Raw genomic sequence first — 16,238 nt, 5'->3', positions numbered from 1 at the left:
CCACAGTCAGAGAGGAAGCTGGAAGCCAGAAATAGAAAACAAAGAGGAGAAAGAGAGAGATCACCATGTGATGCCTGGGGAAAGTGCAGCCTTGCCGATATCTTGATTTTGCATTTCTAGCCTCCAAGCTGCAAGCCAACAATTTCTTGTTTAAGCCAACCCATTGCATGGTGTTTGTCATAGCAGCCCTGGCAAACTAAGGCAGCCACCATCCTGCTCCCAGGGCCTTATGTGGAGGATTTGATGCTACACTCTAGGTGGCAGCTCTTTGGCCTTTCCCCACCACTAAAGCCCAGACAGTATCCTTCAGAATCTTTTAAAAAACATCTCTTCCCCTCTAATTCCTCCTTCCATTCTTTTTTCTTTTCTTTCTTTTTTCTTTTTTTTTTTGCAAAGAGTTCCTAATATTTATATTAAACATGTTTGTTAATTAAGTTTTTATAAAGGTGAATGCAAAAGGAAAAAGCAAAAGCAGACCTCTTTAACACTTTTTTTACTTTGAGTGGTAAATTTTCTAATTGAAATGTGTAGAGTTTTAGTTAGCTGGTTAAGAGTTATGTCCTTGATCTTTAATCAGAATTACTATTGCTCCCATGATTGATTTAAATAGTCTTACTTGTGACCTGTAACTTCAAGCATCTTCACTTCATTGCTAATATCCTCTCAATTAGGCACTGCTTATTTCCATTAAAACCTCCCCACCCTAAGTAATTAATTTCTACCTTTAAAAATGGTCTTAGAGTCAGTGGCACTTGGGTAATAGTCCTTGGAAATTATTTCCCCCTCCTCATTCTTTCATGATCACCTTGGTTTGTAAGCGTTGTTTGAGGGCCTAAATTACTTTTGTGCTTAGACACACAAAAGTATCTTACTGGTAAACTCATATCACTTTAAGCATGGGTTTTGTGAGGGAGAATTTTATAGAGTATTTATGTGTTGGATTTATGACCCTTAGTTTTACTGGTTTGAAAGTTGAAGAAAGAAAAATCATGGATAATTATCTAATTCGGAAAGAAGAGCTCCTTTTATAGGGGCTCAAGGTTTCTTCTTACAGTCCCTTGCAGGAGTCTTTGAGAAATTAAATAAAAATTCTTTGGGTTTGTAAAAGTCCAGAGAAATGAAGTCTTCAAGTTTTACTTTTCCATTTTCCTCAACAAATCCCTTCCCTTCATCTACTCTCTCCACAGCATCACATCTACTTCACCACAGCTATTTTAAGTGATTGGTTTTTAATTAAATCACATACATGATTGCAGCTATCTGTAGTTTTTCACAGTTAAAATGAATTTGTGTATGTAAATGACATTTCTGTTGATTACAGAGGGTGTTAGAAGCTAGAGAGAAACTTAGAATTCATGTCGGGAGACATATACTTACTGTATAATTTAACACTAGGAATTTTTTATGTTTTAATCACTTGGGATTTAATATAAACAGTCAACTTGGGTTACCTCAAACCCAACTAATCAGATCCTGGAAATAACTTGATTTTCATTCCCACCTGGCACTTGGTTTATAGTAGAAGGAGCTCAAGGCTAAAAAACAAGCTCATATCTCTGATTAATTTTATGAATTCAAATTCTAGGGCATGGCTATAAGGTTATAAAGAGTTCATTCAGTCTCTGGGGATGTACAAATGAATCCAAAGATAATAACAAGCTATTTAAATTAGAGTATTTCTGAGCACATGGACCAAGTTACATAATTTTTGTTTGTTTGTTTTTTGCTTTTTTTTCCCTAAATTAATGTAGGGCATTCTCCCCTGACCTTGAGGACACAGCAATTTCACTGTGTAGTTATAAGCCTACTGCACTGTCATTAATAGTCTTTTACTCACTGCCTACCTTGTCCCCCTGAGGTAGGTACTATGGTGTTTATAAATGTAACCACTATTTCTGTCCACTTGAGCTTGCATCACAGAAGCTAAAGTTAAATTCCTACATCTCCTTCTCTATGTTGTTCAAATGCCAGCCCCGTTATAAAGGCTTCCCAAATGTCTGAGAACTTGCAGATCAGTTTTTCCTCCAGACTCTGATAGCACTTAGAATCTGTACCTTTTTTTTTTTTTTGCACAACCTGTATAGCTGTTCTTCTTTCTCCTCTACGTGTCATATATGTGCAAAATATACCATAAGCCCTTGTGAACAAGGGAGCAATATTTGAAAGCTTGCCAGGCACTTTCTAAAGGTTTTAAGTATCTCATTTCAATGAATCTTCACAAAATGCTCCATGGTTAAGATGCTGTCATTATTTTTATTTTTGTTGATGATCACGTGAATTAACTACACTGTAATGCAGCCTATGATATGCATCATCTCTGTGGCTCATTGAAGGAGCTGTGTGGATATTTATAGGAAGGAGAGATTGCTTCTCTGCGGGTAGGTGGAGGGGATGGGGGTAGTCAGGGAAGGCTGCATGGAGGAGCTGGGATTGATCTGGTCCTTGGAGGAGTCCTAAGTTGACAACAATTAGAATAGCAGTACAGTGTAAGGGGGAAATCATGACTTGAAGAAATAAAGAGGAAGAAAAATTTATTTCTGGAGTGAGGACAATGAGTAGATCAGTCTGGTCTGAGTAAAGGATTTATGTAGCACAGTAATGAGAAATTAAACTGAAAGGGCTGGTAAGGACAGAGCACAGGAACTTGATGCCAGACCAAGGATTCATTTATTAATTCAACAAATATTTACTGCATGCTTGTTTTGGGTCAGGCACTATTTATAAGCCCTCAAGGTATATCAGCTACAAAAACAGCAGAGGTCCCTGTCCCCATAGAGCTTAGATGTTACTCAGGTGGCAAAGTGGACATCCTTTGAAGAATTCTGACCAGCAGTGTGCCTAGACTGCAATCTGTGAGTGATGCTAGCCTGTAACTGTATGTGGGAGAGGAACACGCAGTTGGTGTCACTGCTGTTTCTACAGTATCTAATATAGTAGCTGATGCTGAGGACACACCTGAAGTCTCAGAGTTAGGCTTCTAGACGTCACTGTAGAGTCTGCAATTCTTTTTGTTTTCATCTGCAAATCACAGGCCTGAAAATGTTAAGGCATGATATGATTAGTATACTGTGCCAGTTTGGATGTATTATGTCCCCCAAAACACCATGTTCCTTGGTGCAGTCTTGTGGGGGCAGACGTATTAGTGTTGATTGGGTTGGAACCTTTGGATTGGATTGTTTCCATGGAGATGTGACCCATCCAACTGTAGGTGATAACACTTATTGGATAATTTCCATGGAGGTGTGGCCCCACCCATTCAGCAGGGGCCCTGATTGTTTTATTAGAGCCTGATATAAGAGCTCAGACGGAAGGAGCTTGCTGCTGCAGCCTAGAGAGGAGCGTCCTGGGAGAAAGCCATTCTGAAACCAGAACTCTGGAGCAGACACCAGCCATGTGCCTTCCCAGCTAACAGAGGTTTTCCAGACACCATTGGCCATCCTCCAGTGAAGGTACCTGATTGCTGATGTGTTGCCTTGGACAATTTATGGCCTTAAGACTCTAACTTTGTAACCAAATAACCCCCCTTTATAGAAGCCAATCCACTTCTGGTATTTTGCTTAATGGCAGCATTAGCAAACCGGAACATATACCATATCTGTTACTTTAGCATGCGCTGCTATTACCACCATCATCACCATCAGCACCATCACTATTTATTGAATACTATACCAGGTACTGTTTCATTTTTTAGAACAAAGGCATTATTTCCTTTAATCTCACTGTCTTAGTTTGCCAGAGCTGCTATATCAAATACCAAAAATGGGTTGGCTTAAACATCAGGAATTTATTGGCTCTTAGTTTGGAGGCTAGAAGTTCAAAATCAAGGTATTGTCAGGCCATGCTTTCTCTGAAGTCTGGAGTGTTCCAGTGTGGCTTGCTGGCAAGCAGTCCATCTCTACCTCCATCACATGGTGATCTGTCTCTTACAGTCTCCTCCTGTGGCTTCTGGTGCCTTGTCCAAATTTCCTTTGCTTATAAGGACTCCAGTCATACCTGATTAAGGTTCATCATGATTCAGCTTGGCCTCATCTTAATAGGATCTTCAAAGATCCCACTGATGAATGGGTTCGTATCCACAGGACCAGGTATAGGACTTATGTGCCTTTGTGGGGGAACACGATTTAATCCACCATACACACCAACAACTGTATAATTCAGGTATTATTATTCCCATTTTATAGTTGTGGAAACTGAGGTTCAGAGAGATTTGGTAACTTGGGCAAAGTTTGAAAGCAAGCAAGTTGCTGAGCCAGAAAAGGAATTGTTTTATGTCCAGATTCTAAGCTTGTGGTATTAAATCTCAGCCTATCCTATCTGCTGCTCTTCTAAGGGTTGATTCCACAGATGTCTCACGAAACAATTTGAATCTGATCCATAAATTGCAAATCCTCCATGATTAACATCTAAACACATCCGTAGTTCAATTAGGTAGCAGCACTTTGTAGTCACCCTCAGTTATTTATGATAATGGAGGAGAACACTGAGTAGGTAATTAATTTCTGAGGCTAAGCTTCTCTTCCTGTTCATTTTCATAGGCTGCAGGGAGAAAAATTGGCTTGGGAAAAGGGGGATCTGATGCTGTGCCAGCTAGGAGCAGAAGAGAGAGTAGGGCTTGGTAAGGGTCAGGACAGATGTGGATCCATCCACACTGCAGCCCTCACTCAGGCTCTCAGGCTCTTTCCAGGGTGGACGGGCAGTGACTCCTCTGTCCTAAGTGGTGGGGTCTCGAATAAAGTTAGTGGGATCAATCCTGGGTCTATATGTGGGCACCCTCCATATGAAAAGGGAAGAAACTGCACCAACCTTACAGGATAAGTTGGAGTGATTTGTGGGACTGGGCAAACCTGTTTCCCCAAACCCATCCTCGCCAAGTAATTTTTGGTTGTCAGAAATTACTTCCTAATATGTAATCCCTTTTGCTTTATCCAATCACAATTAAAAGTCAAATACCCCTGATACATATCCCTGAGTGGGTTATTTATATTTCCAGTCATTCATTCACACTCAAATAGAGACAAGCTAACAGGGAAGTTGGAAGGGGAGAGAAGAGTGGGAGATTGGGTATAGTGGTGGCCAAGGTCATGCCAAGTAAGGGAGAAGGGGCTGCAGGAAGAGAAAGGTAGATCCTAAAAAAAACTTCACACATAATTTGGCTTAGGTTCAGTACTTAGGTGGAAGCATCAGCGGTGACAGCCACCTCTCCAGACAACCACCTAAGGAGAATGTGGGGCTGGCATCAGAACTCACTGTACGTCCCAAATGGACAGCCAGAGGAGAGGGATTGGGGGTGGTGGTGGCTGGGGTGGAGTTGAGAGAGGCTAGGCAGGAGGTGGGTGAGGTGGCAGGCATTAAATGATTCACAGCATAAAAGTCCCTGCACAGAGAGACTCTAAAAACCCCTCTGAAGAAGCCAGAATATTCAACAGAAGAGCCATTTTCCACATAAATTCTTTGTTAAATATGAAAAAGAGAGACATCCAGCTGTACTCATTATTGTTGGTGATTTAGCAATTTAGAAAATTCCTGTTAAAAGGTCCCTTGGTAGCACGAGAGGGTTAATGCATCTTCCACAAGTCATTCATGGCCTCCCAGGGAACAGTTTACACTGTGGGAAAATGTTTCCACTAATCGACGACTCAGCCTTGGGAAAGTCTCACAAAACATCCCAAGCTTCTATTAAGAGAAGAACAGATTTTGGAGGTTGAGATTGGGTGGTGGTGGAGGGAGGGGGTGCAGGCAAAGTTGAGCAGAATCCTGAAACGGTCTCCCAAAGCCCCAGGGCACTAGGCATTGAAAAGCAGGGCAATTAGAGAGACCCAGCTTTGAAGCTATTAATGTACAAATTGGCATGGGTTGGACATTTGGAAGAGAAATAGAGGAGAGAGGATTTTTGGCTTCTGGTTAAATGATAGTAATAATCAGGTGCTTCTATAGTAATAATCAGGTGCTTCTGATTCCAAAGGTTAAGTGGGAATGCCTGCCCCATATTTAATGAGTTGTGTATTACTGTACTTAATGGGAAAACAAAAGAGAAATGATACTTTAGCTCCTGCTCTTTGTTGCCTGCACTTTGCCTATTGGCCCCGATTGCCATGGAAAATTACCAGAATTATTAAAATAGAAAAAATAAACTTTAAGATGGAACATTGCAAGACTCACACTTTGTTCATTTCCAACACTAATATTTTGAATGGCATAAATAAATAAAATGTGTTCAAATTTGCAATAGCAGTCTTTAGGGTAAAATTGACATTCAACAAAAGTGGTAAGGATATTAAAATCAATAGATTATGAAGGAGAAAGCCTTTAGTAAATATTTTTCTGTTGAAATCCTGTCTGCGGGTTTATAATGCTGAATACCACAAAGGTTAGATTTGCATATGGGGTGAGACAGAATCTGGGAACCAATGCCAACACATTCTCCATTTTTCCTTTCTCCTTTAAACTTTGTTTTGCAGCACATCAGTGATAACTTATAGAAGATGGGGAGTGGCGAGAGAGGGGATCAGGAGGGAAGGCAAGCAAAGGGAATAGGGGATAAATTGTTCACATGTGAGTGGAGCACAAACTTGGTAGACCACAGCAGATTTGTGCTTCCTCTTTGAACAACCCACTCCAGAGGCAGGAAAATAGGAAAAATGCAAGAAGTCATCTAACCAGAGAGCAAAACAAGGCCTCAGAGATAATCAGAGTAAATGGAAGATGATCTTCCCAGACTTCCATCTTCATATCAGCTATTGCACTGCTTAATACCAGGGTTTCCATGGAAAAGGCAGTCTTCATGTCTTGGTAATGATTCACGTTTGCTAACAATTACAATAAAGCCTCATTAATTTCAAAGTCAGAGACTGGTGAAAACCAGTGGCCAACTAAATAATTCAAATCATCTGACTATTAAATTATTCTATATCTCAAATTACCTAGAGGCCAATAACAAAGTTGAAAGAGGCATGAAAAATTAAAAACATTTATCGTAGCCATGGTAAAGTGGAAAAGCACTAAACCTGAAATTGGAAGAACTGGGCTTGAGTTCTGCCTCAGTTTTCTCCCAATTGTGTAACCACCAATGGAGAATCAATCACTCTGAGCCATTAGTTTCTTCTTCTTTAAAAGAGGGATCATAATAATCACTTCTAACATCTATGATTTTGATTCTTGGCAAAGACACATCATAGAATATTCTGGAGTGTATATATATATATAGTTTTTTTAAAGGGGGTGGATTTTGGAAGAACATGCTGTGCCCCTGAAAGTAAAGGCATTCGCACTACGGCATAGGATCCATGAAATGGGAGTGTTAGGGATGGAGGCTGGAAAGGCTTGCTCTGGAGCTAGCACTTCAATCTGTAGGCAATAGGGAGTTATGTTATTGATAATCCTGAAGCCAGAGAAGGGCATGATGAGAATGTGTATTTTAGAAGGCATTGATGGTGCCGTGACTGACAGATTATAGCATGAGACTGACTGCACATGACTTCTCAAAGATCATTTCTGTGATTATTTTCCTAGTTCTGAGTATTTCAGCTATATTTATGATGCTTTCTGATAGTAGGTGTTACTATATTGTGGAAGCTGGCATTTTCCAAAGATGGCTGCTACAATATCTCCCATCCCACAGATGAGCATCTTACAGCATGACCTCGATTCTCCTCCCATCCAGTGGTAGGCTCCGTCTCTTCTCCTTTGAAACTGGAGGAGCTTTGTTACTGCCTCAACCAATTGAGCATGGTGGAAGTGATGGCATGTGACCTCTGAGGTTAGGTCATAAAATACCATGCACTTGTGTCTTGTTCTCTTGGGATGCTCGCTCTTGGAACCCAGCTATGAGGAGACTCAAATGGCCCATGGAGAGGTCACATGGAGAGAAACTGAGGCTCCCAGCCAACAGTCTTGCCTGAGCTCCTAAATGACAGTCATGTACTTAGGAAGCCTCCTCCCAAAACAAAGTAATTATCTGTCTCAGTCCAGAGCTGCCTCATGGGTGCAGTCCCTTGTGCCATGTGGTGGTTCTGTGTGTGGAGCAGCTGGCATTGGGTCGGCAGCAGGCTGCACCCCTCACTGCAGTGTTCCTTTTGCCCAGCAGACACCTGGGAGTCTCAGGAGTTGGGAGGGGTTGGCTCCTTTCAGGTGGCTGTAAGTGCTCCCAAGTGCATTTCAGATGCCTGTAAAAACTCATTCTACATTGGCTCTCTGGGGCCAAATGGCTTTTTCCTCTTTTGTTTAAATTTTTGATTGCTTTAAAGCTTCATGCATGTATGTTTTAATTTTAAAATAAATTTCCCTGGCTGTGAAAACGAAACAGAAAAAAAACAAAACAAAATCTGCCTGCCATGTGCATGAGTCATCTTGGAAATGAGTCCTCTGGCCCCAGGAGAACTGCCCCATCTAATGCTGTGTGGAACACAGATGAACCTTCCTGCTGAGCCCTGCCTAAATGGCAGGTTCTGAGCAAAATAAATGATTGCTATAGCTATAAAGCACTAAGTTTTGCAGCAATGGTGACTAATATGTGTAACAGTAAGGTATTATGAGGGGTATTATGAGTAATATATTATGAGGGGTTTTACAGAATACTACTTAAAAACAGACTCTCTGAAATCATACAGAGCCAGATTAAAATCCTGGCTTTGCTATTTAACAGCTGTGTGACTTTGGGAACATTATTTGGGTCTCAATTTCCTCAACTTTTAATTAGGAATAGTGCTTACATCATAGGATTGTGGTCAGATTAAATGAGATAATGGATATCAAATGCATAATGCAGTACCTAGCACTGTGTGCTCAGTACCTAGCACTAAAATATTAACTGCTATTACTATTATTCAAATTTGTCTAAATATAAAGTTTCTTAGAAAAATATAGAAATATTTCACACTTATTTAAGTCATTAGGGAAATTAAAGTTTTCTCAATACAAAGCTATTTAAAAGACATTTTGATACAATTAAGCAGGTGCATGCAATTTTGAGAGGTGTAGGTTAAGGTAACCTTTTCTGAAATGCTTCTTTCATGTTATGTGGTTTACTTGAGTTCTCCCTCTAGTCTGCCTTGGTTAACTCTTTCCTGTCCTGCTTATGCTGCTGCCAGTGGGATGCGTTTTCTATATCTCGCGGTACAGTTCGCTTTAAAAGAAGCTGAATAACAGGTTGAATAGTGTAGAACTCAGAAAGCTATATATTTTACTTTTTATATACACCCACTGACACAGATGCTGAGTATATTTTGGATCTAAAGTCATCTTTAAGGAGAAATGGCATATATATCAACTTTTTTCATCCTGTCAATTTTAGTGAAAACATCAGTCAATTTTAGGTGAAGTAATTGTCACCGGTTAAGCTATTTGCTTGATCATTTATCACCTTTAAATTTTCTATTCTTTAAATTTGGGAGAAATATTTTAGGCAATAATAAATTCAAATATTAAGTAAATATTATTTGGAGTTAAATTGACCCACATATTTGGCTATTGACTCCCATATTATACATTCCCACCCCCACCCCCCACCCTGGACTTAAGCATTCCTTTCTCTCTGATATCATAGTATAATCCACATTATTTTGTGACTGTTTGCATGTGCATTACCTCATTAGGTTGGACTCCTTGAGGGCAAGAACTCGTTCTTACTCATCTTTGCAACTGCATTATCTAGCAAATGCCGAAAGGTATGCCCCAATAAAAACGTGTTAACCTGAATTTGCCTTTAGGAGGCTTGCATGTGCAGACATTTCCTCTTAAGTCCCTCCCTAAAGGTGTGTTGGAAAGGAATCGAAAAGCTTGTCAGCGCCTTCACTGTGGGAAAGCTTGGCAGCGTTCGGTAATGGCTGCAGGAGAAGCGATACTGGAGAGACTTTCTCAATCATGCATTTATGCTTTTATTTTATCTTTATACCCATCCCCAGGGAAAGAATCAACCAAAATTTAGGGAACCCAGCCACTACCCAACAGTGGTGCTCCGCTTACTTCTTTCCAGAAGAGCCCAGCACTCTTCAAGTGTCCACACCTTCTCAACCTCAGGTGAATCATGATTGGTTGATGCCCATTTGATGATCCCACTCCCTTGCCAATGATTGGATCAGGTATGGCCATGTGATGCAGTTCTGACCAATGATATGCTGGGGGCTTTGGAGAAAAGGTTTGTCCTGGTTTGTATATATTATGTCCCCCAGAAAAAGCCATGTTCTTTGATGCAGTCTTGTGGGGGCAGACATATTAGTGTTGATTAGGTTGGAACCTTTGGATTAGGTTGTTTCCATGGAGATGTGGCCCACCCAGCTCTGATTAGATAATTTCCATGGAGGCATGGCCCTGCCCATTCAGCATGGGCCTTGATTAGTTTACTAGAGCTCTGTATGAGCTCAGACAGAAGGAGCAGCTGCTGCAACTTACAGAGTCATTTGAAGATGGCTATTGAAAGCAGAGTTTTGCTGATGCTTTGGAGGTACTAGCCCAGAGTTTGTCCTGAGAAGCTTTCACAGAGACATTCTGGAGAAAGATGTTTTGAAATGCAACGTGGGAGCAATCAGACGCCAGCCACATGCCTTCCCAGCTAACACAGGTTTTCCGGATGCCAATGGCCTTTCTCCAGTGAAGGTATCCTATTGTTGATGCCTTACCTTGGACACTTGATGGCCTTAAGACTGTAACTGTGTAACCAAATAAACCCCCTTTGTAAAAGCCAATCCGTTTCTGGTATTTTGCATAAGGCAGCATTAGCAAACTGGAACAGGGTTCTTCACTGAGAAAAGGAAACACACGCACAAGAAGAAACAGACCATGCTCCTATGCTGGAAATTGTCCTAACTGGGACAGCAGCAGCCATCTTGTAACCAAGAGGAGAACCAGCCTGAGGATGAGCTCATACCCGGAAGAGGGCAGAACAGAGAAATGGAGAGAACCTGAGCCCTTAAGACACCAAGCCATTCGATTAACCAACCCTGGAGCCAGCCTACTGCAGTTCTTTTTGTAATGTACTGTAATAAATTTCTTTTTTGTTTAGCCCTCCCTCTGCTGCAAATTTTATTAAGCAAAGCACTAGCAAAATACAGAGGTATATAACACAAGGTCCCATATAAAAAACAGCCCATAACACCCAACAGAAAATACAAGACATTATATGATGAATGGTAGGTAACATTTATCAAGGGCTTACTCTGCATCAGGTACTATTCCAAGTGCCTTATAAGCACTATTTCTGTTAGTTTACACCATAATTCTGAGATAGTTACTATTATTATTCCATTTTACAGCTGAAGAAATTGAGGCTTTGACATGTAAAATTACTAGCCCAAGTACACACAGATAATAAGTTGAGGATCCATTATTTACACACGTTTGCCAGCCCCCACTGCACTGCACTTTGTGCCTCAAGATAGATGCTACTGGAGGGAAATGATGTTGAGTGATGTGGGTACAGTGTATGATCTCAAGCCAAAAATTAGTATGGTTAGCCTAATGAATACAAATGTAGTTATAGAGATGAGAGGCAAGAATATTTTAAATTCTCCAAAATTACCTCTATAAATTTAGGTTTTATGACTGCCTTAACTGTAGGAGTTTAGGGAAGCAAACTTTCTCTACAGTGGGTTTAGGAGGACTTCCAGGAGGAGGCAAGGCAACCAACTGCTTTATAACCACCTGTGGAGCTCATTCAAATATATATTCATCAGCCCCTTCCCAGAGCTGAGTTAGAATTTCTGACAGTGCTGCCAGGGCCTTGGTGATTTCCACAAGCAGCTCAGATGATTCTAATGCACCCCAAAGTTTGACAGCTATTGTTTAAAACCCGGAGAGGATCTGAACAATGGAACAATAGGGAAGCACAGAGGGGAAAGAAGCCTCTATCTGTAAAAGCACCGAGGGGGCAAAGTCAATGTCTTTGTCAAGGGCAGTGGACTCAGACAGACTAGGGTGTTCAAGTCAAGTAGGCAGCACAAGCCAACTGAACTTCCTGGGGTCAGGAAACAAAAATTATTTACATTTCCTCATTAAGAGCAATGCACTGAAAGCCTTCTGGTGAAATTAACCCTGTCTCATTCAATCGTGGTTTGCTATTTTACACCATTACTTTCCAGTATACCAGTAATCCAGTCAACTGGTCTACCTCTTTACCTCACAGAGCTGGATGTCCATGTCATCTTCATTCCTTCTTCAACAAAATTGTCTACAGGGACCTTTGCCCCACACAGCCCTACGGGACCACAATGGGCTCCTCCACCCGAATTCAGCGCCTCAGGAGGAAGACCCCTGAAGACCCCTCAACCTCCCACAAACCTTCAAATATTCTGCAACTACACGGACAGGTCCGAGAGGTGGAACAGCTGAAGTTCCCTCCACTCTCGTCTGACTGAAGCGAGTGGGTGAGGCTCTAAACTTTGGATCTTTGGCTGAACAAAGGATTTCTTTGCCTGGGGGCAAGAAAATTCTTCAATATATATGACAGAATGGATTAGAATAGACAAGGATTGGTGGTTAATAGCATTTTTAAATTGCAATTTTATGGACATTAAGGCATTTTTTAAATCTTGCATTATCAGCATTTTGTAATTCTACATAATTAGTTAAATTAAATACACAATTCTAGGGAACATGAAGGAGAAATCGTACTTTTTTAAAAATAAGAGTCTGCATAAAGTAAAAGAGAGGGAGACACAGTTCTGTGAATGGCTAAATGATGTGTGGTTACAAAAGTTTAGCAATGGTCAGGAGCTGTCCTTTTTTGTCTTTTTTTTTTTTTCCCTGACAAATAGATTCCATTCTCTGCTTTTCATTACTTATTTTGTGAATTAGCCTGGCCATGCTCCAGCTCATTAGCACCTCCAACAGAAGGTGACTGGAGAAACCAAAAGGAATTCAGATTAATTGGATTATTAGCAGCACAGGTAAAGGTGCCTACCTTCTGGTAATTTTAAAATAATAATAATAATAGATAATAAGAATAATAACGACAACAACTGTTACGGATTTGGAGCGTCATCTGAAGCAGGCACTAATGAGATAGTTGCACCCTCATTTCATGAATGAGGCAACTACAGCCGAGAGAGGTAACCTGACTTGTGGAAGTTCACTTAGCCAATTAGTGGTAGGGCTAGAATTCAAATCCAGATGCTTGAATTCTAGCTCCAAAATCTGTGCTCTTAACTATTATGCCAGAAGTGCCTTCCAACTACTTCGTCCTATTGAAGATTTCAGATAAATCTAAAGGTAAGAGATTCCTGTGATTATTTTCTTGAATAATTGACAGTTGAGGGTTGTGACTACAGACTTCTATATAACTACCTATTGATTAATTAAATTTGTAGTTATTCACAATTATCTAAATTGTTAGATATCCACAAATCTGATTATACATATCAACAATGGTTACTGTTTTAAAAACCAACACTCGATTGGAATATTTTAAAAAATAAAATGTACAAATAAACTAAAACCACTTTGGAAAAATGTAATACTACTTCTGTTTTTTGTTGCTGTTAAACTGGTGCTTTCAGAATTACTCAGGAAGTTATTTTGCATCTGGCTTTAATTAGAATCTTTAAATTCACATTAGTGTGCTGATATGAGGATACTAACAGATGAGGCCCTCTGTTTGGGGTTGATTCATTGTTGTTTGCAGTCATCTGGATTCAAAAAGATATAAACAAGAAGAACAATTTCAACGTATCGAGAGAAAAAGATTCCCCACAGAGGGAAAATAGTCGTTCCATAAGGAAATAATATTTACTTTCCCAGCCTTTGTTAAATTTGAGAAAACTCTTTTAGTTATTGCCTACACAAGGAATGCTAACACCTGCTGTGCAAAATCATCATGGAAGTCAGTACCATACTCACTACCAAATGTCATAAAGGATCAACTCTTAGATCTCTTCGCTTCATGACTTTGGCTTCTAATCTGCTTTCTTTACCCTGAAAGTAGGTTCCTGAGAGGATAAGAAACGTAGATTAAATTCGCTAAGTAATTCAAAACAATGCATCTAAGACACTGACTCAAGCCAGGGCTGGGCCATTGTTGAGCATTTCTGAGCAATCACAGAGAATCTAAGTACAGAGAGATAAATCATAGCACTGTTTATACATGTGTAACAAATGGGAGGAGAGATGGCCCAGAAAGCATCTATTCTTTCAGCAGAACTTCCACAATCAGAAAATAACATTGCCAGAGCAATGTGCAGACACCCAAAGAGAGAAGGCTCTTGGGTAGCAACTGCCAGGAAATTGTGAACAAGAAATTCTGACTAACATCTAATTTGTTTCTCCAACATCCCTGTTCCTTACTAAAGCCTCCCTCTTCCCCTTCCAGTTATAGGAAAAAGTCCTAAATGTTCTGCAAAGCCCAAAAGATCTTCCAGGATCCAGTTTTCATACCTCTCTTGCCAGCAAAACCCACCTCCATCTACCCAAGTGGAACTATTTGTATTTGTCTAGGTATCTTATGCCTCCCAACAAAAGCTTACTATGCTTTCTTTTTTGAAATGCTCTTCCCTTCATACTTAAATAGCTATCACCCTTGAGATGGTTTGTTCCTTGTCTAAAACCTGTAATATTTTAGTGTTGAATATTTATTTACATATCAGATGTCCCTTTGTTGGAATGAAAGCTCCTTGAAGGTTCTAAATTCATCTCTGCATCCCTCATCTTGCAAGGAATATGATCGATGGTAGAACTCAATAAATATTTTGAAAAAAATAGGCATAATGAATAAAGCGATAGATGTGATCTATCTTGGTCAGGTATATTTTAAATTTATTTAGAACAGATATGAAATCAGGACAGCTCATTTAGGTATATTTTGGTTGGAAGCATGAGATAAACCCTTTAGAATTAATGGTAAATAGATTTTTATTGGATTTGACCCTAGTATTGAAAGGGATCAGTGGAGAGCAACCAAGACGAATAATGGGTTTGGACAGAGATGCTGAGAATATTTTTCAGAGAAGACTGAGGGATGGTTTGGTTTATATCTTTCCTTGCCAAGAGAACAGTAATAAAACAGTTTTACACAGCAGTATTACAGATTTTGGCTCTTTTTGCAGAAAAAAAAACTTCTTAGAATTACAGAAATTTACTGTTCTGCCCCATCTTCTCTTTTTATGAATACAGAATGTTAATCTCATCAGGGTTATTTTCCCAGCATCTGCTACTAACTTACCCTAAGACTGATTTAGCCAAGACTGCTTGAAATAAATGTTTTTCAATAATTGCTGCTCAAAATGTTAAAGTGAATTGAACTTGTCTGCATTTAGGTATGTTTCCAGCTGGCCTAAAAGTGGGGGATAGATGAGGTGACCTTCTAATGCCTCTTTTAACCTTTGGCTGTGACAATTATTTTAAGCAGTGATCAGCTTGTCTGCCTCAGGACAAGCCTCAGTTGTCAAGTCGCTGCTGCATCAGACAAGTTACATTAGAACAAATGGGTTTTCTTTAACTTGATAAAAGCTCTGTGAAACCACCAGCAGTCAGCAATAGCTAACTCTGGCCAAGGATACTTAGACTCTGAAACAGAATTTGATTTAACATTCCCATTAAGAGGCTTTTATCTGTAATAAAAAAGGAGTCACTTTTTTTTTTATTTTTTTATTTTTTTTTCAGACATGCCCTTTCAGTTTTGCATTCCACATTCTCTGGCTTTCTCACACTCATTAATGAATGTCCTTTGGAATTCAGGAGAAAGAATAAAGTCCCCTTGTTACAAACAAATGATGCGGTGACTCTTCGAGGTTCACTCTGAGCAGTAGAGATTGACGTGTCAGCTGCTCTGGGGAAAATGTTCAAAGTCATGCAAAACACAGTGTCTGTGGAAGCCTCACATTGTCTGTGGAAGGAGCACTCTTGCATGTTTAGGGTGCTGATGATGAAGCTAAGCTCTAAATGGCATCCTGTATCACACATCTGCCTTGTTAAGTAAGATGGGACGGCAGTCACAACTGAATGGAATTGCATCTGTTCTTTAACCACTGACCTCAGCTTGTCAGCAGAGCTCTCCTGCCACCCCCTCCTCCACCCAGCTCAACCACACTGGGGTCCCGTGTGCAAGCTGTCAAATGGCGATCAGTGTTAATATCCTGATGCTTTTTCCTTCTGTATCTTTTTGTTATTAGATTTTGTGTAGTGACTTAGCATAATGATCCTCCTTATCTCACTTCATCCTTGCAAATAGCCTTTATCTTTTTCCACTTGGGGAAAAGAATTCCCACTGCCCTGTACTTCTGTCAGCTGTTCAGAATCTGCCCCCAGCTTTTTGG

General features: G+C 40.1%; 1 protein-coding gene across 5 annotated transcripts in view; it reads right to left on the bottom strand.

The window, feature by feature from the left end:
• The window catches only part of ADARB2 (adenosine deaminase RNA specific B2 (inactive)), a 604,351-nt gene that overhangs the window by 107,366 nt on the left and 480,747 nt on the right, over positions 1-16,238 (bottom strand). For 3 of the 5 annotated variants that reach the window (XM_037835667.1, XM_037835670.1, XM_037835669.1), the window contains one exon: positions 2,956-3,033. The exons of the other annotated variants lie outside the window; for them this stretch is intronic. In XM_037835667.1, coding sequence (XP_037691595.1) covers positions 2,956-3,033 — 78 coding nt within the window. The remainder of the gene's footprint in view (positions 1-2,955; positions 3,034-16,238) is intronic. 5 annotated transcript variants of the gene reach the window in all.

The sequence above is a fragment of the Choloepus didactylus genome, chromosome 5 (assembly GCF_015220235.1).
Source record: "Choloepus didactylus isolate mChoDid1 chromosome 5, mChoDid1.pri, whole genome shotgun sequence".
In the NCBI taxonomy this organism is placed as follows: Eukaryota; Metazoa; Chordata; class Mammalia; order Pilosa; family Megalonychidae; genus Choloepus; species Choloepus didactylus.
The sequence above is the reverse complement of the archived record's forward strand: the minus strand, read 5'-3'. Positions and strand labels throughout refer to the sequence as shown.